Here is a 21,280-nt window from a genome sequence, read left to right as displayed (position 1 = left end):
TGAGTTCGATTCTCACTGAGAAGACGTGTAACTTTTTCGCAAATCTTCACATCAATTTGTCCATCTAATCCAATTGCAAATTATATGTAATGTTTAGCTTTTCGGTAGTTGTTAAACTTCCACTCGGCTGGTTGGCCGTAAACCACGATTCATAATTAAAACAAGTATTTATCGAGCAACGGACTCATGTTCCGTAACCGGTCGTTTGAGAACGTCGCGACCCATTGGAAGCCCACACAATAGAAACCTCAGCCAGCGCAGTTGCTGGCTAGTGTAGTGTGCTATTCCTATATCTAAAAAACAATGCGCTCTCGGGCTAGGCATTGGATATATATAGAAAAGCGTTGTGTTTGGATGGGCATCTAATTCTTCCGAAAGAGGTGCACTTTGCGAAAGAGGACCACGTGATTATTGAGCTGAAATCGAATTCAGGTTAACTTCTGCGTTCATGAGTCCTCTCATGGCGTAGTGGTTAACGCGCCCCAACTAGAGATCGGGGAGTCGTGAGTTCGATTCTCACTGAGAAGACGTGTAACTTTTTCGCAAATCTTCACATCAATTTGTCCATCTAATCCAATTGCAAATTATATGTAATGTTTAGCTTTTCGGTAGTTGTTAAACTTCCACTCGGCTGGTTGGCCGTAAACCACGATTCATAATTAAAACAAGTATTTATCGAGCAACGGACTCATGTTCCGTAACCGGTCGTTTGAGAACGTCGCGACCCATTGGAAGCCCACACAATAGAAACCTCAGCCAGCGCAGTTGCTGGCTAGTGTAGTGTGCTATTCCTATATCTAAAAAACAATGCGCTCTCGGGCTAGGCATTGGATATATATAGAAAAGCGTTGTGTTTGGATGGGCATCTAATTCTTCCGAAAGAGGTGCACTTTGCGAAAGAGGACCACGTGATTATTGAGCTGAAATCGAATTCAGGTTAACTTCTGCGTTCATGAGTCCTCTCATGGCGTAGTGGTTAACGCGCCCCAACTAGAGATCGGGGAGTCGTGAGTTCGATTCTCACTGAGAAGACGTGTAACTTTTTCGCAAATCTTCACATCAATTTGTCCATCTAATCCAATTGCAAATTATATGTAATGTTTAGCTTTTCGGTAGTTGTTAAACTTCCACTCGGCTGGTTGGCCGTAAACCACGATTCATAATTAAAACAAGTATTTATCGAGCAACGGACTCATGTTCCGTAACCGGTCGTTTGAGAACGTCGCGACCCATTGGAAGCCCACACAATAGAAACCTCAGCCAGCGCAGTTGCTGGCTAGTGTAGTGTGCTATTCCTATATCTAAAAAACAATGCGCTCTCGGGCTAGGCATTGGATATATATAGAAAAGCGTTGTGTTTGGATGGGCATCTAATTCTTCCGAAAGAGGTGCACTTTGCGAAAGAGGACCACGTGATTATTGAGCTGAAATCGAATTCAGGTTAACTTCTGCGTTCATGAGTCCTCTCATGGCGTAGTGGTTAACGCGCCCCAACTAGAGATCGGGGAGTCGTGAGTTCGATTCTCACTGAGAAGACGTGTAACTTTTTCGCAAATCTTCACATCAATTTGTCCATCTAATCCAATTGCAAATTATATGTAATGTTTAGCTTTTCGGTAGTATTATTATGTTTTGTATGTCAACTTTAAACAATCAACAATTTAATTGTATGTTCATATTTTTTAGTACACAAACTTTTATGCATCACAAATTTTTGAAATTGTATTTATTCTGTAGTTTATTCCGAACAAGCAACCCTCTGATCAGCTTCCTCCAATTATCGTAGATTTTCTTCTCCCGTTTCTCGTGCTGTCGTCGGACCTGCTTCAGTTGATCTTGCTCGTATTGTGCTAGCACCTGCTGTTCGAATTCCTTGCAAATTACAATGCCTTCGAACACCGGGTGGTTACCTCCGGCGTGAATTCCGAATCCGACCACCGCTATGGCGTAGTCCACGTTCAACCTGCGGCACGTTTTGGAAATGTTGGTCTCTGTAAAGGAGAAGAGATGGGTCAATAGCTGCTGAAGTAACTTGACAGACAAATACGATATATTTTTAACTCTTACATTATTAGAGACAATACAAGTATGAAATTTAAGAACAATACATTAAAGTGGGGCCCAGATAGCCGTAGCGGTAAACGCGCAGTTATTCAGCATAACCTTGCTGAGGGTCGTGGGTTCGAATCCCGCTGGTCGAGGATCTTTTCGTAAAGGAAATTTTCTCGATTCCCAGGGCATAGAGTATCTTCGTATCTGCCACACGATATACACATGCAAAAATGGTCAATCGGCAAAGAAAGCTCTCAGTTAATAACTGTGGAAGTGCTCATACGAACACTAATCTGAGAAGCAGGCTTTGTCCCAGTTGGGACGTAACGCCAGAAAGAAGAAGAAGACATGAAAGTTAATTCATAATTTCACACCAGAATATTCTACAGTTATTCCTGTTGTTCCTCCGATTATTTATACATATTCTTCCAAAGATTCTGCTCAAAGTTTTTCGAGTTTTTCGAGAATTTGCAATACTGTTGGGAGGACAACCCTATCCCAATAACGGACGCAACCGAAACAACCACCAAGGCTCTTACGCTGACAGCCGTCAGCTTGTGACAGATGTCATGGGAAGTTTCGGCATTCGTCATTCCATTGTTGGCCACCATCATCATCAATTACAATTGCGATCGGCGGCTCGCGTGCATACACGTTTTTAATTCGTTATACTTTTTAGTAATAAAGTTATATTTTAAACCGTAGTTACGAGTCGCGTCCCTCGCCATATCACGTATCGCAACAGTGGCGACGAGACGGTAGTAAATTCGTGCTAAATTCGCGCGTTCATCCCGAGAAAAGGCGTTCTTCGTGGATCGGTAGTGGGAGACAAAATTGTGCGATGGCGACTAACAACGCCAATAGTGCAGCAGGTTCAGTCGGGCAACATCACGGACACCATTGTTCAGATCCTCCGTAACCAACAAGCGCTTATGGGGCAAATGTCACAACAGCTGGCAGCAACCCAATCCGCCATCAAGAGTTTGTCCCGCGATGAAGTTGTGCTTGATTCCCTCTCAAGCAATATGGTGGAATTCGTGTACAACAAGGAAAGCGGTAACACATTCGACGCCTGGTTCTCTCGCTATGGATCAATGCACGAGTTCACTAATTTGACGTTTGAGCGGTGCCGAATTCACTCGTTGCCATGGTCACGTAAATAACACGGCACCGCTAAAACGTCAAATAGTGAACGCGTGCATAGGTCCATAGTGATCTTTTTGATCGAGACGCGTCCAAGTTGGATGACGCCGCGAAAGTGCGTTTACTCCTACGCAAGCTCAGCCCACCGGATCACGAGCGTTATAACAGTTTTATCTTGCCGAAAACTACTCGGGAATTCACTTTCGCCGAGACTGTTGAAAAGCTAAAGGCGCTCTTCGGTGCCACCATTTCCATCTATCGCCGGCGCTATAACTGTCTACAAACAACCAAAGAAGACAGTGAAGATTATCTCGCCTATTCATGCAAGGTGAATAAATCATGCGTCGATTTCAAGTTGTCGGAGTTGACCGAAGAACAATTCAAGTGTTTGACGTTTGTTTGTGGACTCAAATCGAAGCAAGATGCGGAGATCCGTATGCGGCTTATCAACAAACTGAATGAAGCAGAGGATCTCACTCTCCACAGTGCAACAGCCTGGTGAACCTCAAACAGGGCACCGTGCTTGTGGAGAATCCGTCGACAGTGAATTTTGTAGCCCACAACAAGCGCAACAAGCCATATCGGTCTAACAGCAACAGCCCTTCTCGAGATCAACCTAGAACACCCTGCTGGTCCTGTGGCGGGATGCATTTCAGCAAGGATTGTCGGTTCCGCGATCACAAGTGTCGTGACTGCGGGAAACAGGGCCACAAAGAAGGGTACTGCTCTTGTTTCTCATCGAAGTACTCATCCAGCGCACCTAGTTCGAAAAAGCCAAGTACGAAGAACAAGAAAAATCAGCGGAAGCAGTCGACGAAAACAGTGACAGTCCGAAACATAAGCCAGGGGCGGAAGTTCATCAACGTCAAGCTTAATGGTGTTCCTCTCCGGCTGCAACTGGACACGGGATCCGATGTGTCGATCATTTCACACCGTTCGTGGATCAAGCTTGGTCGACCGCGAACGAAAACTGCAACGTGTCAAGCAAGAACAGCGTCCGGAGAGCCTCTGGATCTTGTCTCGGAGTTGCAGTGTGGCATCACCCTAAACAACGTCACGAAACAGGGTAAGTGCTACGTTGCCGCTCCTAACGTCCAGCTTGACATTTTGGGGATTGATCTTATGGATATGTTTGGATTGTGGAACCAATCAATCACGTCGTTCTGCAACCAAGTGACCATTGAGGAAACCCAAGAAGTTGCCGATCTTCGTGCTCAATTTCCAAACGTGTTCACCACAAAATTGGGCCTTTACAACAAAACTCCTGTCCAGTTGGTGCTGAAGGAAACTCCAAAACCGGTGTTTCGACCCAAACGACCGGTTGCGTACAGCATGGAGAGAGTGGTAGAGGAGGAACTTCATCGGTTGGAGAGTTTGGGAATCCTGAAAAAGGTCAACTTTTCCGACTGGGCGCCCAACTAACATTTAGTGCAAATGTAAACATTCTCTAGGCCCTCTTTATACGGCTTTATGCTGAGTAAAGCCGCTGTACATACGAACGAAAGCTTCTATGCGATCCTTTTACCAACAAATCTGGAGAATCTACTCAGCTAATTTTAAGCTGTGTTGGCAGCTCTTATTCATACCGATCATTGCTCTATCTCAACAATTATACTACAAGTAGCTGTGTAACATCTTCGGAAGGCGCTTTCTCAACCATTTCGCAACTGTTGAATAATTATTATACAGCTTCGCTGTATTATCGATTAAATATTATTTTCAAGCTGTTTCACAGCTTCCGGAATTCATATCATAAGTATCTGAATTTAATGTTCCCAACGTTACCTGCCACCGCTTGGAATCGAACTCACGATCTCTGCATCCACAAGTCTCGACGCTGTCCTTGTTGCCACCACAGTCTATATCGAAAGGCAAAGAAAACACACCGTTTTGTTCTACATCGAAAACGGTTCACACAATATTTTATAATGATCGTAAAAGATGCCATAGCCGCGCTTACACCACTTCATCAGGCTGTAAAAGGGTGCAAAACGTCAAACGCAATGTTTACATCCAACAAGCTGAGTAAATGCGCCACAAGTTGTTGTTTTACAGCTAACTGCTGTATGCTCGCTGTATAATTGACGACAAAGCGCTTCTTAATTATATATTTAGCAGCATAACAAATCATATTGTATAGAAGCAGCTGGATTAATGATGGCGAGTTTTATTCCACATCATTAGGTTGCTATCTTTTACGGTGTTGAGTTACAGCTTAGTGAAAGCAGCAAAAGCGATAACTGACGAAATTTATTCAGCTAAAATTTGTAGCTGCAAAACGTTTGCGTTACAGCTGTATCAACGCTAATCGTTATATTTTTGACAGCTTTCATTTTTTGCTGCGTTCGCTGCTTCAATTCAACCGTTATACAGCACAAAGCAAATAATCTTGGCTTATAGCGCTCAAATTGTTAGTTGGGCGGCCCCAATAGTTGTCGTCCGTAAACCGAACGGGGCGGTTCGGATATGCGCCGATTTCTCAACAGGCCTGAATTCTGCGTTAGAACCAAACTGCTACCCTCTTCCATTACCCGAGGATATTTTCACGAAGATGGCCAATTGTCGGTATTTCAGCCACATTGATTTATCCGACGCGTATCTTCAGGTTCCTGTCGATGAGGCAAGTCAGCAGCTTCTGACCATTAACACCCACAAAGGCCTATATCAGTTCACCAGGCTATCACCCGGTGTGAAATCGACCCCGGGGGCCTTTCAACAAATAATGGACACAATGCTCGCTGGACTCAAGTTCACTGTTGGTTATTTAGATGACGTTCTGGTCGGAGGACGCACCAAAGCAGAACATCAACAAAATCTCCAAAAAGTTCTCGCTCGCTTACAGGAATTTGGCTTCACGGTGCGCATTGAAAAATGTACCTTCAGTATGCGTCAAGTGAAGTACCTGGGCCAAGTTTTGGATGGAGACGGCATCAAACCTGATCCAGATAAGGTGGCAGCAATAGTCAACATGCCGCCCCCACATGACGTGCCCACTCTTCGGTCGTATTTGGGTGCAATTAATTACTATGGGAAGTATGTTAAGGAGATGCGCACTCTTCGACAACCGATGGACGAGCTCTTGAAGGTGGACACCAAATTCGATTGGTCGCCCGCCTGCCAGAAGTCATTCGACCGTTTCCGAGAGCTACTTCAATCGCCATTACTGCTCACCCATTACAACCCATCAGTGGACATCATTGTTTCAGCAGATGCTTCATCCGTCGGGCTGGGAGCCCGCATTGCGCATAGATTCCCTGACGGATCTGTGAAAGCCATCTACCATGTGTCCCGTAGCTTGACTGCTGCTGAAACAAATTACAGCCAAGTAGAGAAAGAAGGCCTGACACTAGTGTTCGCCGTGACTCGGTTCCACCGGATGTTGTTCGGTAGAAAATTTACCCTTGAAACCGATCACAAGCCGTTATTACAAATTTTCGGCTCGAAAAAGGGCATTCCCACCTACACTGCCAACAGGCTCCAGCGGTGGGCCCTTACGCTTCTTCTCTACGACTTCGAAATTTGCTATGTCTGCTTCGGTCACGCGGACGTTCTATCAAGACTAATCAATAGCCACGTGCGGCCCGAAGAAGAATATGTTATTGCCTCTCTAGAGTTGGAACACAGCGTTCGAGCCACCATCAATGAATCGATGCAAGCTTTCCCACTCTCGTTCAAGGTCATTCAAGGGGCAACCAAAAGAGACGACTGCTTACTTCGAACCATACGTTACGTCAATAAAGGTTGGCCATCGAATAAAAAGAATATAGCTGATCCAGCTATCGAGCAATTTTATTTACGTCGTGAATGTCTTTCCATTGTTGCTGGATGCCTCATGTATGGTGAAAGATTAGTCATTCCATCAGTCTGTCGCAAGAAAGTGCTCGATCAACTGCACAAGGGGCACCCTGGCGTCGAACGTATGCGGTCCGTATCTCGTCAGTATGTTTATTGGCCGAATATAGACGACGACGTGTCCAAGTTTGTCCGTTCCTGCAACGAGTGCGCAAGCGTAGCCAAGACGGATCGAAAAACGAACCTGGAGTTCTGGCCCAAACCAGCAAAGCCATGGCAGCGTCTGCATTTGGATTTTGCCGGCCCTTTAGATGGGAGCTACTTTTTGATTTTGGTCGATTCTTTCACAAAGTGGCCAGAAGTAGTTCGAACGAAGGACATCACTACAGCAACAACCTTGCGGATTCTCCGTGGTGTCTTCGCAAGATACGGACAACCGGAAACGTTAGTTACCGATAACGGAACTCAGCTAACCAGCGACAAGTTCGAAGCATACTGCGTAGCAAATGGAATCATCCACCTCAAAACCGCTCCATATCACCCGCAGTCCAATGGACTTGCAGAGCGGTTTGTCGATACATTTAAAAGGACCCTAAAAAAATCATCGCCGGGGGGGAAGCCCTCGACGAAGCCATCGATAGTTTTCTGCTTTGCTACAGATCAACTCCTTGTCGCAGTGCTCCGGATGGAAAATCTCCTGGTGAATTAATGTACGGAAGGCCGATACGAACATCTTTGGAAATGCTCCGGCCACCAACACCGTACAATGAGTCAACAGATGAACAAGAGAAGCAGTTCAATCGGAAGCATGGAACGAAAGCTCGCGAGTACCATCCTCACGATCTCGTCTGGGCTAAAGTCTACTCAGCAAACACGTGGACCTGGCAGCCTGGAAGAGTGATCGAGCGTATCGGTAGCGTCATGTACAATGTTTGGCTATCATCGAAGCAGAATCTAATACGATCCCACTGCAATCAAATGCGGTCGCGCTATGAGTCTGAAGGCAGCGCGCGAAACATCAGTGCACCAGCAAACACCCAAGTTCCGCTCTCAATACTCCTGGACAGTTGGGGTCTTCGAAGTACCATAACGGACACCGAAGATGAAAGTAGTCAGGCTACACCACTGCCGGCTGCGTTACTTGATGATCTGCAACCGATTCAACGTCGTCAACGAACTCCCCAAAGCAACACACAGCAACCACCGATTCCTACTCGACAGTCTTCAAGAATCCGAAGGCTGCCTGTGAGGTACGAACCGTACAGCCTTTATTAACAGGGGGAGGTGTTGGGATGACAACCCTATCCCAATAACGGACGCAACCGAAACAACCACCAAGGCTCTTACGCTGACAGCCGTCAGCTTGTGACAGATGTCATGGGAAGTTTCGGCATTCGTCATTCCATTGTTGGCCACCATCATCATCAATTACAACGGCGGCTCGCGTGCATACACGTTTTTAATTCGTTATACTTTTTAGTAATAAAGTTATATTTTAAACCGTAGTTACGAGTCGCGTCCCTAGCCATATCACGTATCGCAACAAATACATATTACTGGGAGAATTCCTGAAGCAATTTTTGAAAAGTATCTCTGGAGTATTTCCTGAAGTCATTCTCAGAGAATGTTGAAATCTTAAAGAAATTTTGAAAAAAAAAAGACCCTGAGAAATCTTCGGCGAGCCCTCTGGAGTAATTTATGAAGGAATCCATAGGAAAGAACTTCATTGCATTGCATCGGAAAGATTAGAATATGTTGAACTCATTGACTTATCAATACAAGGCATCTAGCATGTTTGAACATCAACCAGATCTGAGAAGAAATTTCTGAAAAAAAAAACTAGAATAGTCGCAGAAGGTCCACAAAAGGTTTTCTAATGTTTTCTAGAATATTTCATCATGATAGACTTGAAAAAAGTTACTTGATTAGCTTAAAAAATATAGACTCTTTAAAGACTTGCATTAAAATAGTAAAATTCTTAGAAATAACTTATGAGAGATGTCTGGCCGGTTTTTCATAGAAATCCTTATTAAATTTTAGGATTATTTCCTCCCTGCTTTTTAATTCCTTTTTGGTCCCTATTCAGGCATGAAACCTCTGATGTTCCCTCTTTTTTGCCCTGAAAGCTACTTAAATACTTACGCTTCAGGTGCACCGTCCCCTTCGGCAGCATGCACTCCTTAAAAATCTCGATATTTCCGTAGGCATTCCGAGGAACGCGCCCACCAACCGCTTCCGGCGGAACGTACTCCTCCGTTTGCCAATAGCCGAACAGTTCCAGTTCGGTCTTTTCACGTTTCAGCTTGGACCACACCACCTTGTAGGGCGTCTCGCGTAGACGTATGACCTTGGCGTGTCGGAGCCAAACCTCGCGCGAGTGCAATGTGTGGACACATTCGCGCGCGTAAATCGGCTCATCGCGGAAGTATCCCAACGGAGGGGCGTCCGACGGGTAAATGGCCTGAAACTTAAGCAGGTCTCGCTTCAGACAGTACGAGGGATGGTTTTTGAAACTGGGATATGAAAAAATATGATTATAAGAACCTGACGGTCAATTCAGGTGTATGTGGACTTACTCGGAAACCTTATCCGGAACAGGAGCCCGGAATCGCAACCGTCGTATTTCCTGCTCGTCGAGAAGATCCTGCATCGACTTCCGACGTCTCCCGAATTGTCGCATCACCTCGTGTAGCCACTTGTCCGCCACCCGTAACCTCCTGGATGCCATCTCGTTCGGCCACCAATACCGTCCGGTCACATCCTGCAGGCTACCGTCGTTACTCCATGCGAACACGTACGCAATTGGTTGGGGAAGGTTCTGGACAATGGCATCCAGGCAGTCCACCTGGCCGGACAGGATGTCCACCGGTATCCAGCGTTTCTGTGCCGGGAGGAACACCTCGATCCAATGGGTCAATCTTTCACTGGATGCGGGTGGTATCTCTTTGGTCACCTTCTGTCGAAGCCTTTTCGATGTCGGTTGATTGAAAAATTTCGACGTGGTTTGAGAGGATTTGATTTTACGTTTTCCACACTGAATGTTCAACTTGGAACGCATGTCTACGGGTTGTTTAAGCTTAAGTTTCCACAGATTTGGTTTAGGATCCGTTAGGGGTCCATCCAGGCGAGGCCGTTTCTGTTTTTCAAATTCGTCAGTGGCGCCATCTATTTGTGGAATTTGCGAGAAATTGGTGAACTCTGATTTCTGCTTCCCGATTTCCCCTGTCTTCCGCGAGAATTTGGTTCTGGGTTTCCATAAATTTGATTTGGGATCGTTTAGGGGTCCATATAAGCGAGACCGTCTTGGTTTTCCACAGTCATCAGCGGCGCCATCTATTTGTGGTATTTGCGAGAAATTGACAAACTCTGGTTTTTGCTTCAGAATTTCAGCTGTCGTCAGCGGGACGTTTTTGTATCGTTCCGGATGAAGGGAATCGATTGAAGTGGGTATATGAGTCAGCTTTTCTTGGGAGGATGCTGGTCGAATCTTTACTTTGGTTGGAATTGGTGTTTTAGGCATTACATTGAGGTGCATTACCAGCCTAGCTTCTATTGAGAGAAATCTAAGAATAGCTATCAAAAGTAGGATAACAGATGATTGCGATTGAACGCTGGTTTTAAATATTCCCCGTGATGTTTCTAAAACACTGTCTATAGATCTATAGATATCACAGATAGTTATCAGGTAATCGATCTCGGTTTCATCCGGAAATTCGATATCAAAATATTCCAAGATCTGAAAAAGTGCATCAGAATTAGAACTAACTAAACTATTTATCCTTCCATTCAAATAAAAGCCATTCCCCAGAAGGCATAGCAAATGTGTCTTGTGCATCTGTAGCTGCTTCTCTCGGTTCTCACTTTGGAGCAATCTACGAAGCTGCGCATCGACATCTATAACCTTTCCGGCTTTGGTGGTGGTCTGCTGACCAACGATCACCTCGATGTCCCGTCCATCATCATCGCTGAAATCCTCAACGTGTTGCCATTCTTCATCGGAAGCTTCTACTGCTTTCGTCATCACGGTAGGATCCTCTGCTTCATACAGAGCCTTCGTGGCATCAGATTGCTTCCGGTCAAACTCAATGCTATCTAAATTTTCAGATTTACAGTCATAATTTTGAAAAACTTTCCTGGCCTCTTCCTGAGTTCGCCCGTAATCGACTAGTTGACTCAACATAACGTTTATTGCCTCGTTTCCATCCGAATCGCTATCGGATTCCCGCTCATCAATGCCCACTTCCGGTTTGGAATTTCGCGCCAAAAACGACGAACTAACGTCGCCTTCGTTTTCAACCGCAACATGCGGAGTGAATCCCTGGCTGAAAAAGTTCGAATCCAAATCGATGTCCTCCAAGCTTACCAGATGATCTCCAACGCTGCTGGATCCGTCGGAATCCGATCCACAGTCGGCAAACGGGTCACCTGGTTCTTCCACAGTCGTCGGTATCGATACATCACTCCTTGGGTTCGAACCGTGCACTGACTCCTCTTCGTCTATGATTGTTTCACATTTCTGTAATTTACCGAAAATTTTCTGCCGCAACGATAACTTTTTACCGAGATCCATTTCCGGTTCATCCGGATTCGAAATCACGAATTTTGTTTAGGTGTCGAATTGGTCGCCGCAGTCTGATGGTCAGCTAATGGAGGGCTGACGTCGTTCAACACATTATGAGAACAAAATTTGCAAAAGCAGTTGGGCAACTTTCGAAAACAATGCCAGGGCTTCCCAATCCGGCGTGCGAGCCACATTCGACCCGTGGCTTCATTGAAGCGCGGTCGGCGAAATCTGTGTTGTTTTTTTTTTTTGTTCATAAGGGCTTCTGCGTTCATCGATTTCTCTTCATCGTTGCTCTCTTTGCGCTATGGATCAATGCACGTGTCCACTAATTTGACGTTTGAGCGGTGCCGAATTCATTCGTTGCCATGGTCACGTAAATAACACGGCACCGCTCAAACGTCAAATAGTGAACTCGTGCATCGATCCATTGCAGAAAACTGATTCTCTTTTCGTACCATAATTTTGTACTGTAGGATGAAGAATCACTATATCTTGCTTCATTAAACAAGAAATATTACAGATTTATCTATTTTAGTTATTAGCGAAAGAGAGGATCGATGAAGAGAAATCGCTCATGTCAGAGAGGGCTTGTTGAAATATGAGAGGTAAATTCGTCATTACCATTGAGTTTAGAATAATGTGCTCTTTCGACCAAGCTACAAAAAATTGCGAATAGGGTCCTAAAGGCCTGTCCCAATTTTAGTGCCAAACGCTTAAGTTTAGGCCAAAAACTCATGTTTACTCAATATTTTAATGTTATTCGTTTGTTTAAGTCCAAAAACATGTTTAAATGTTTTTTCAGATTTTGTCACACCCCTTGGCTTAAACTTAATTTTTTTTGGGTGTATTTTGTTTTCCGTGTCCCTTCCGAAATGTCAGATAGGAACAACCCCGCAGTGCTAAAACTATAACCCCTGTGGTGTTTTTGTCGTCTAAGCGAACGTCAAACATGATCTTAAGTGCCAAGGTTCATTTAGGGACCCAATTTTTAAATTAAAGTTTATATATGATATAGCCGTTATTTGAGCGGGAACAATTACTAAAATAGTTGAAGTAAAATGCTTTTTCGTGTTATTAAATAAAAACAAGATTTCATTAAACATTTTAGGACCCTATTCTTCATCGCTAAACAACCCAATTGGAAAGCTAAAAAAAATCTGTGACGGAGGCTGTGAAAAATCAGTTTGGGAGTCTCTGCTCTGATGGGCTAACTTCGTCGCTTTGGAACGATAGAGCAAAACAAAACAGAAGAAAATTCGCTTTTGCTTCTTCAGTCTTCGTCCTTCAGTTTTTGATCACGAACGCGCGTGCGAATGTTATCGCGTTTTTCCCGGTAAGAAATCCGTCGAAATAAGAAAGAAATGTTCCGCCGGTGGTGTCGGTTACCGCAGATTACGCAAACCTTGCTGGGTGGCTCCCGTTCCTATGCGGGCGTCCACCAGAAGGTTCCACACATCAGACTTCCTCCCAGCCGGCTGACCGAGCTGAAGGAAAAGTTGGCTTCCAGTCCGGTTCTGACGGCGGCCGAGTGGGGCGCGATTCGGAAGGGAATTTTGGACGAACGACGGTTCAACGCGACCAATGTGGACGGAACGGTGCTGGGCCTTTGCAGTGGGTTGGAAAGTGCGAAATCGTATGTGAGGTTTTTGGAGCAGAGTGGGATCGAATTGAATTTGGCCATTGTGGGGAAGCTGCTTCGGTTATATCGGATAAAATGCGAGTTGGAAGAGCAAGAACGACAGGAGATTGTTGGGCTCTACAATGGGTTACGTGAGAAAAATCCAGTGCTAGATGCGAATACCTGTGAGCATTTGGTGGCGGCCTTAACGCTTACGGACCAGTGGCGGTTGTCGTTTGAGCTGCTCGATATGATTAAGCTGAGTGGGATTCCGGACAGCGGGACTTACAGTTACCTGATTGCCAGGTGCTTCCAAGACGGAGACATAGAAGCCGGGTGGAAGCTACTGGACGAAATGTGCTCCAATAAACGGCTGCCGAAGGATGATGTGTTCCTCTCGTGGATGGAACATTGCCTAAAGGATGAGAACAGTTTTGTAAGTAATCATTTACAACCAAATTTAAAATATATGTGTTTATATATGTTCCTTCGCATTTATATTTATATGTTCCTTCGCATTTTTTTACAATTTTGATAATAGAAGATTGTAATGAACTTTGTTTAAAATTATAAATAATTGTTTTTGACATTTCTTCCAATTTTTAACATTGGATATTCTATATAATTTATTAGTACTAAAGCAGGGAGGAAGCTACAGAATCATATTCAAAATTTTATTTTAATAGTTGCAGAGATTTTCCCTGGTTTTTACAACAATTAGTTCATAATAATACAGTATTATAATAAATCTTCGAGCTGTTTAGTAGAATACCTATAAGTAGATGAAAAAACCGAATTTAGTACTATCATTTAATTCCACTAGAGTTTGTATCCTTTGACAAATACGCGTATTTTGACCTCAACTGTAAGGCCGTCTTCAGTGTCGTGTACTAGAGTCGAGTCTAAGGATACAAACTCTAGTGGAATTAAATGATATATTACTAAATTCGGTTTTTTTTATCTACTAATACAGTATTAATACATTGGTTGGCCCGAAAATGTGTTTGAAGACCAAAAGTTTGTTTTGTTCGTTTGACTAGATTCATTGAGTGGATGCGAGTAACTAAAACTGAAGCAGACTAGAAGTGGTAGTCGAAATACGCGTATCTGTTAAAAGATAAGCCATTAGGGGTACACTGATTAAATATACTATTTTTACTTGTTTTAATTATGAATCGTGGTTTACGGCCAACCAGCCGAGTGGAAGTTTAACAACTACCGAAAAGCTAAACATTACATATAATTTGCAATTGGATTAGATGGACAAATTGATGTGAAGATTTGCGAAAAAGTTACACGTCTTCTCAGTGAGAATCGAACTCACGACTCCCCGATCTCTAGTTGGGGCGCGTTAACCACTACGCCATGAGAGGACTCATGAACGCAGAAGTTAACCTGAATTCGATTTCAGCTCAATAATCACGTGGTCCTCTTTCGCAAAGTGCACCTCTTTCGGAAGAATTAGATGCCCATCCAAACACAACGCTTTCTATATATATATCCAATGCCTAGCCCGAGAGCGCATTGTTTTTTAGATATAGGAATAGCACACTACACTAGCCAGCAACTGCGCTGGCTGAGGTTTCTATTGTGTGGGCTTCCAATGGGTCGCGACGTTCTCAAACGACCGGTTACGGAACATGAGTCCGTTGCTCGATAAATACTTGTTTTAATTATGAATCGTGGTTTACGGCCAACCAGCCGAGTGGAAGTTTAACAACTACCGAAAAGCTAAACATTACATATAATTTGCAATTGGATTAGATGGACAAATTGATGTGAAGATTTGCGAAAAAGTTACACGTCTTCTCAGTGAGAATCGAACTCACGACTCCCCGATCTCTAGTTGGGGCGCGTTAACCACTACGCCATGAGAGGACTCATGAACGCAGAAGTTAACCTGAATTCGATTTCAGCTCAATAATCACGTGGTCCTCTTTCGCAAAGTGCACCTCTTTCGGAAGAATTAGATGCCCATCCAAACACAACGCTTTCTATATATATATCCAATGCCTAGCCCGAGAGCGCATTGTTTTTTAGATATAGGAATAGCACACTACACTAGCCAGCAACTGCGCTGGCTGAGGTTTCTATTGTGTGGGCTTCCAATGGGTCGCGACGTTCTCAAACGACCGGTTACGGAACATGAGTCCGTTGCTCGATAAATACTTGTTTTTACTTGGACTCATGTAACTTCTGCGTTCATGAGTCCTCTCATGGCGTAGTGGTTAACGCGCCCCAACTAGAGATCGGGGAGTCGTGAGTTCGATTCTCACTGAGAAGACGTGTAACTTTTTCGCAAATCTTCACATCAATTTGTCCATCTAATCCAATTGCAAATTATATGTAATGTTTAGCTTTTCGGTAGTTGTTAAACTTCCACTCGGCTGGTTGGCCGTAAACCACGATTCATAATTAAAACAAGTATTTATCGAGCAACGGACTCATGTTCCGTAACCGGTCGTTTGAGAACGTCGCGACCCATTGGAAGCCCACACAATAGAAACCTCAGCCAGCGCAGTTGCTAGCTAGTGTAGTGTGCTATTCCTATATCTAAAAAACAATGCGCTCTCGGGCTAGGCATTGGATATATATATAGAAAGCGTTGTGTTTGGATGGGCATCTAATTCTTCCGAAAGAGGTGCACTTTGCGAAAGAGGACCACGTGATTATTGAGCTGAAATCGAATTCAGGTTAACTTCTGCGTTCATGAGTCCTCTCATGGCGTAGTGGTTAACGCGCCCCAACTAGAGATCGGGGAGTCGTGAGTTCGATTCTCACTGAGAAGACGTGTAACTTTTTCGCAAATCTTCACATCAATTTGTCCATCTAATCCAATTGCAAATTATATGTAATGTTTAGCTTTTCGGTAGTTGTTAAACTTCCACTCGGCTGGTTGGCCGTAAACCACGATTCATAATTAAAACAAGTATTTATCGAGCAACGGACTCATGTTCCGTAACCGGTCGTTTGAGAACGTCGCGACCCATTGGAAGCCCACACAATAGAAACCTCAGCCAGCGCAGTTGCTGGCTAGTGTAGTGTGCTATTCCTATATCTAAAAAACAATGCGCTCTCGGGCTAGGCATTGGATATATATATAGAAAGCGTTGTGTTTGGATGGGCATCTAATTCTTCCGAAAGAGGTGCACTTTGCGAAAGAGGACCACGTGATTATTGAGCTGAAATCGAATTCAGGTTAACTTCTGCGTTCATGAGTCCTCTCATGGCGTAGTGGTTAACGCGCCCCAACTAGAGATCGGGGAGTCGTGAGTTCGATTCTCACTGAGAAGACGTGTAACTTTTTCGCAAATCTTCACATCAATTTGTCCATCTAATCCAATTGCAAATTATATGTAATGTTTAGCTTTTCGGTAGTTGTTAAACTTCCACTCGGCTGGTTGGCCGTAAACCACGATTCATAATTAAAACAAGTATTTATCGAGCAACGGACTCATGTTCCGTAACCGGTCGTTTGAGAACGTCGCGACCCATTGGAAGCCCACACAATAGAAACCTCAGCCAGCGCAGTTGCTGGCTAGTGTAGTGTGCTATTCCTATATCTAAAAAACAATGCGCTCTCGGGCTAGGCATTGGATATATATATAGAAAGCGTTGTGTTTGGATGGGCATCTAATTCTTCCGAAAGAGGTGCACTTTGCGAAAGAGGACCACGTGATTATTGAGCTGAAATCGAATTCAGGTTAACTTCTGCGTTCATGAGTCCTCTCATGGCGTAGTGGTTAACGCGCCCCAACTAGAGATCGGGGAGTCGTGAGTTCGATTCTCACTGAGAAGACGTGTAACTTTTTCGCAAATCTTCACATCAATTTGTCCATCTAATCCAATTGCAAATTATATGTAATGTTTAGCTTTTCGGTAGTTGTTAAACTTCCACTCGGCTGGTTGGCCGTAAACCACGATTCATAATTAAAACAAGTATTTATCGAGCAACGGACTCATGTTCCGTAACCGGTCGTTTGAGAACGTCGCGACCCATTGGAAGCCCACACAATAGAAACCTCAGCCAGCGCAGTTGCTGGCTAGTGTAGTGTGCTATTCCTATATCTAAAAAACAATGCGCTCTCGGGCTAGGCATTGGATATATATATAGAAAGCGTTGTGTTTGGATGGGCATCTAATTCTTCCGAAAGAGGTGCACTTTGCGAAAGAGGACCACGTGATTATTGAGCTGAAATCGAATTCAGGTTAACTTCTGCGTTCATGAGTCCTCTCATGGCGTAGTGGTTAACGCGCCCCAACTAGAGATCGGGGAGTCGTGAGTTCGATTCTCACTGAGAAGACGTGTAACTTTTTCGCAAATCTTCACATCAATTTGTCCATCTAATCCAATTGCAAATTATATGTAATGTTTAGCTTTTCGGTAGTTGTTAAACTTCCACTCGGCTGGTTGGCCGTAAACCACGATTCATAATTAAAACAAGTATTTATCGAGCAACGGACTCATGTTCCGTAACCGGTCGTTTGAGAACGTCGCGACCCATTGGAAGCCCACACAATAGAAACCTCAGCCAGCGCAGTTGCTGGCTAGTGTAGTGTGCTATTCCTATATCTAAAAAACAATGCGCTCTCGGGCTAGGCATTGGATATATATATAGAAAGCGTTGTGTTTGGATGGGCATCTAATTCTTCCGAAAGAGGTGCACTTTGCGAAAGAGGACCACGTGATTATTGAGCTGAAATCGAATTCAGGTTAACTTCTGCGTTCATGAGTCCTCTCATGGCGTAGTGGTTAACGCGCCCCAACTAGAGATCGGGGAGTCGTGAGTTCGATTCTCACTGAGAAGACGTGTAACTTTTTCGCAAATCTTCACATCAATTTGTCCATCTAATCCAATTGCAAATTATATGTAATGTTTAGCTTTTCGGTAGTTGTTAAACTTCCACTCGGCTGGTTGGCCGTAAACCACGATTCATAATTAAAACAAGTATTTTATCGAGCAACGGACTCATGTTCCGTAACCGGTCGTTTGAGAACGTCGCGACCCATTGGAAGCCCACACAATAGAAACCTCAGCCAGCGCAGTTGCTGGCTAGTGTAGTGTGCTATTCCTATATCTAAAAAACAATGCGCTCTCGGGCTAGGCATTGGATATATATATAGAAAGCGTTGTGTTTGGATGGGCATCTAATTCTTCCGAAAGAGGTGCACTTTGCGAAAGAGGACCACGTGATTATTGAGCTGAAATCGAATTCAGGTTAACTTCTGCGTTCATGAGTCCTCTCATGGCGTAGTGGTTAACGCGCCCCAACTAGAGATCGGGGAGTCGTGAGTTCGATTCTCACTGAGAAGACGTGTAACTTTTTCGCAAATCTTCACATCAATTTGTCCATCTAATCCAATTGCAAATTATATGTAATGTTTAGCTTTTCGGTAGTTGTTAAACTTCCACTCGGCTGGTTGGCCGTAAACCACGATTCATAATTAAAACAAGTATTTATCGAGCAACGGACTCATGTTCCGTAACCGGTCGTTTGAGAACGTCGCGACCCATTGGAAGCCCACACAATAGAAACCTCAGCCAGCGCAGTTGCTGGCTAGTGTAGTGTGCTATTCCTATATCTAAAAAACAATGCGCTCTCGGGCTAGGCATTGGATATATATATAGAAAGCGTTGTGTTTGGATGGGCATCTAATTCTTCCGAAAGAGGTGCACTTTGCGAAAGAGGACCACGTGATTATTGAGCTGAAATCGAATTCAGGTTAACTTCTGCGTTCATGAGTCCTCTCATGGCGTAGTGGTTAACGCGCCCCAACTAGAGATCGGGGAGTCGTGAGTTCGATTCTCACTGAGAAGACGTGTAACTTTTTCGCAAATCTTCACATCAATTTGTCCATCTAATCCAATTGCAAATTATATGTAATGTTTAGCTTTTCGGTAGTTGTTATACTATTTTTATTATCTTAATTGAGGTTCTGCTCAGAGAGCTCGAATACGTGAAAGAGTCTTCAGGGCATATTATGCAACTATTCCACAGCGTCTGCATGATTTTTTCCCAGATTCCTCGAGCAAAAGCTTAAGTATTTCTTGTAGTGATTTCTTCAGAGATTTGTTCTGGAATACTTTCAGGAACTTCTTCAGATCTCCTTCGTTTACAGATTCCTGCACAAATTATATATAAGTTCGTCCAACTATTTTTCAAGGCATTTAATGCAGTAATGACTTCCACTAGTTAGTTTTCCTGCTAAATCTTCCACAGATTTCTTCAGCTTTTACTCTAAGAGGAAATTTTCCAAACAGTCTTACGAAATTTTCCAAACAGTCACGAATATCTACAAAAGTTTATTCCACAGTTTTTGAAGGGATTTGTTCAGAGATTTTTCCAAGAATTCCTACGCAATCAGGTAGTTGTTCTTGTAGGTATTTTTATATGGATTCCTTCAAGAATTCATCCACGGTTACGGAATTGTTTCAAAATAAATATTCGAGGACATTTTTTAAGAACTGTTCCAAGGATTCCTCAATAAATTCGACCTGAAATTCTTCATGAAGTGCCTCTATGAATTTCTCCAGCATTGAGTTTTGCAGCGAAATTTTCCAACATCGACTATAAGAAACATCGAAGTATGGAAATGTCAACTTATGGAGAGTTCGATGTAGAGAAATTAAAGGAGATTAAAAACTCCATCGAGAACTTTGAGCTGTGGAGAGTTGACTGTATCTCGAAATAGATTCTACTTGGAATTTTACATGAGAAATGATAATTCGAGTTCAAAAATACTGTAAACTAATGACTAGAAATTCATCCTAGAATTTTTTTTATAACAAATGTCTTTCTTTCAGAAACAGAACATCATCAAAATGCTGTCCTTCACCAACGCAAAATCCCTGTTCCTGTCGAAACGGGTGGGCACTGCGCTGAAGCAGCTCCCGCCCAATCTGGGAATCCGTGCCGTTGAATCCCGCGTCACTGACAGTGGCAAGTGTTCCCACTGCAAGCGCACCTTGGCCAGTATCGTCGTGCCGGAAGAATCGTTCCGCGCCCTGCGGGACGCCTTTATTCAAGCTGTGATAATCAAAAAGGAAATCTTCAACAAAACCACTCCCAAAGAGCTGGAGCGCTTCCAGGCGTTTCTGAAGAAGACCAAACCCTACGACGTGGTCATTGACGGGTTGAACGTGGCGTTCTCCACCGGCAATCAAAAGAGTCCGGCCGTTTACGCCATGCAGATAGCTGCCGTGGTGAAGCACTACGTGAGGCAGCGTAAAAGGGTTCTGATCATTGGCCGGCAGCACATGGACCGGTGGCGATCCAAGGACATGAAGTACATCCGGGAGAATGCATTTCTCTTCCTGACCGAGGACCTCTCGCAGGACGATCCGTTCCTGTTGTACGCGGCGCTTGAGAGTGGTCCCCAGACGGACTTTTTCTCCCGTGATCTGATGCGGAAGCATTCGTTCCTGCTGGGGGACGAACTGGGTGGGGTTTTTAAGCGATGGCAACAGGAGCACCAGTATTCGTTGCTCTCGATTACGGCCGACGGAAGGGTGATCATCAAGTCACCGTTCAAGTTCGATATGTTCGCGCACAGTGTGCCGGGTGATGAGCGCCAATGGCACGTGCCGCTGGTGGAGGAGTGCCTCAAGATACCCAAAGTGGAGAAGCAAGCCCGCTGGTTGTGTGTGAAGATTGAATAGGAGAATTTGTTGGAAGTTTCGTGGATGAGTGTTAATTTGTAGAACTTTAAAGAAAGCCCTAATATTTTATTTCGATAAGTTTGTTAAGTGCTTTTTTTTTCAGGATATAGTCGAAGATTATATTATTTGTGAAAAAAAAGTTGAAGTATTTGTGCAATCAGTGTTTGAAAGCTACATCTCAGGCAAAAGGTGTCATCTAGACCAGATTCTGCTTAAGGTGGAAAGCAACTGGTAAGTACAACTGACATTGCATATTATGTAATTGATTCATTTAGATTTCGTTGGCAATCACAATTTTAAACTGAAAATTAAATTTACTCGTAAATTATTGAGCTCTATAATTTCGTAACGCAAAGTCCCAACGCTATGCATCGAATGGATCTGGGTTTTGGCGATTTAAGGGGGCAGGATCTGTCATTGAATTCTGAATTTTCAGAAACAGTTTTCTCG

General features: G+C 43.9%; 3 protein-coding genes and 1 long non-coding RNA gene across 4 annotated transcripts in view; 3 read left to right on the top strand and 1 right to left on the bottom strand.

Moving 5' to 3' along the window:
• LOC5579175 (DNA repair protein complementing XP-C cells homolog) overlaps positions 1 to 1,711 on the top strand; it is a 28,533-nt gene extending 26,822 nt beyond the window's left edge. The window contains exon 6 of the mRNA XM_001664220.2: positions 1,619 to 1,711. The gene's annotated coding sequence lies outside the window, so the exon portion shown is untranslated. The remainder of the gene's footprint in view (positions 1 to 1,618) is intronic.
• Positions 1,640 to 11,708, bottom strand: LOC5579174 (DNA repair protein complementing XP-C cells homolog). The gene is made up of 3 exons (XM_021849974.1): positions 9,564 to 11,708; positions 9,130 to 9,500; positions 1,640 to 1,991 (listed from the first exon to the last, which is right to left on the bottom strand). Exons 1-3 carry the CDS (start codon positions 11,555 to 11,557, stop codon positions 1,705 to 1,707), a joined length of 2,652 nt encoding a protein of 883 aa, XP_021705666.1. The 5' UTR covers positions 11,558 to 11,708; the 3' UTR covers positions 1,640 to 1,704.
• Positions 11,709 to 12,696: 988 nt separating this feature from the next.
• Positions 12,697 to 21,280, top strand: part of LOC110679547 — a 134,897-nt gene continuing 126,313 nt past the window's right edge. The window contains exons 1-2 of the long non-coding RNA XR_002502579.1: positions 12,697 to 12,884; positions 20,934 to 21,061. This is a non-coding gene — a long non-coding RNA (uncharacterized LOC110679547). The remainder of the gene's footprint in view (positions 12,885 to 20,933; positions 21,062 to 21,280) is intronic.
• On the top strand, positions 12,827 to 20,849 carry LOC5579173 (mitochondrial ribonuclease P protein 3). Its single transcript, XM_001664218.2, has 2 exons — positions 12,827 to 13,605; positions 19,976 to 20,849. Exons 1-2 carry the CDS (start codon positions 12,913 to 12,915, stop codon positions 20,828 to 20,830), a joined length of 1,548 nt encoding a protein of 515 aa, XP_001664268.2. The 5' UTR covers positions 12,827 to 12,912; the 3' UTR covers positions 20,831 to 20,849.

Source organism: Aedes aegypti, chromosome 3, assembly GCF_002204515.2.
Source record: "Aedes aegypti strain LVP_AGWG chromosome 3, AaegL5.0 Primary Assembly, whole genome shotgun sequence".
In the NCBI taxonomy this organism is placed as follows: domain Eukaryota; kingdom Metazoa; phylum Arthropoda; class Insecta; order Diptera; family Culicidae; genus Aedes; species Aedes aegypti.
Note: the sequence above shows the minus strand (reverse complement) of the source record. Positions and strands in the feature narration are given on the sequence as shown.

Coding starts and splice junctions, on each gene's coding strand:
- LOC5579174 (XM_021849974.1), bottom strand. CDS start 11,557: ATGGATCTCGGTAAAAAGTTATCGTTGCGGCAGAAAATTTTCGGTAAA. Junction 9,501..9,563: donor GTTCCGGATAAGGTTTCCGA/GTAAGTCCACAT, acceptor TTCATATCCCAG/TTTCAAAAACCATCCCTCGT. Junction 1,992..9,129: donor GGGGACGGTGCACCTGAAGC/GTAAGTATTTAA, acceptor TCTCCTTTACAG/AGACCAACATTTCCAAAACG.
- LOC5579173 (XM_001664218.2), top strand. CDS start 12,913: ATGTTCCGCCGGTGGTGTCGGTTACCGCAGATTACGCAAACCTTGCTG. Junction 13,606..19,975: donor TAAAGGATGAGAACAGTTTT/GTAAGTAATCAT, acceptor TCTTTCTTTCAG/AAACAGAACATCATCAAAAT.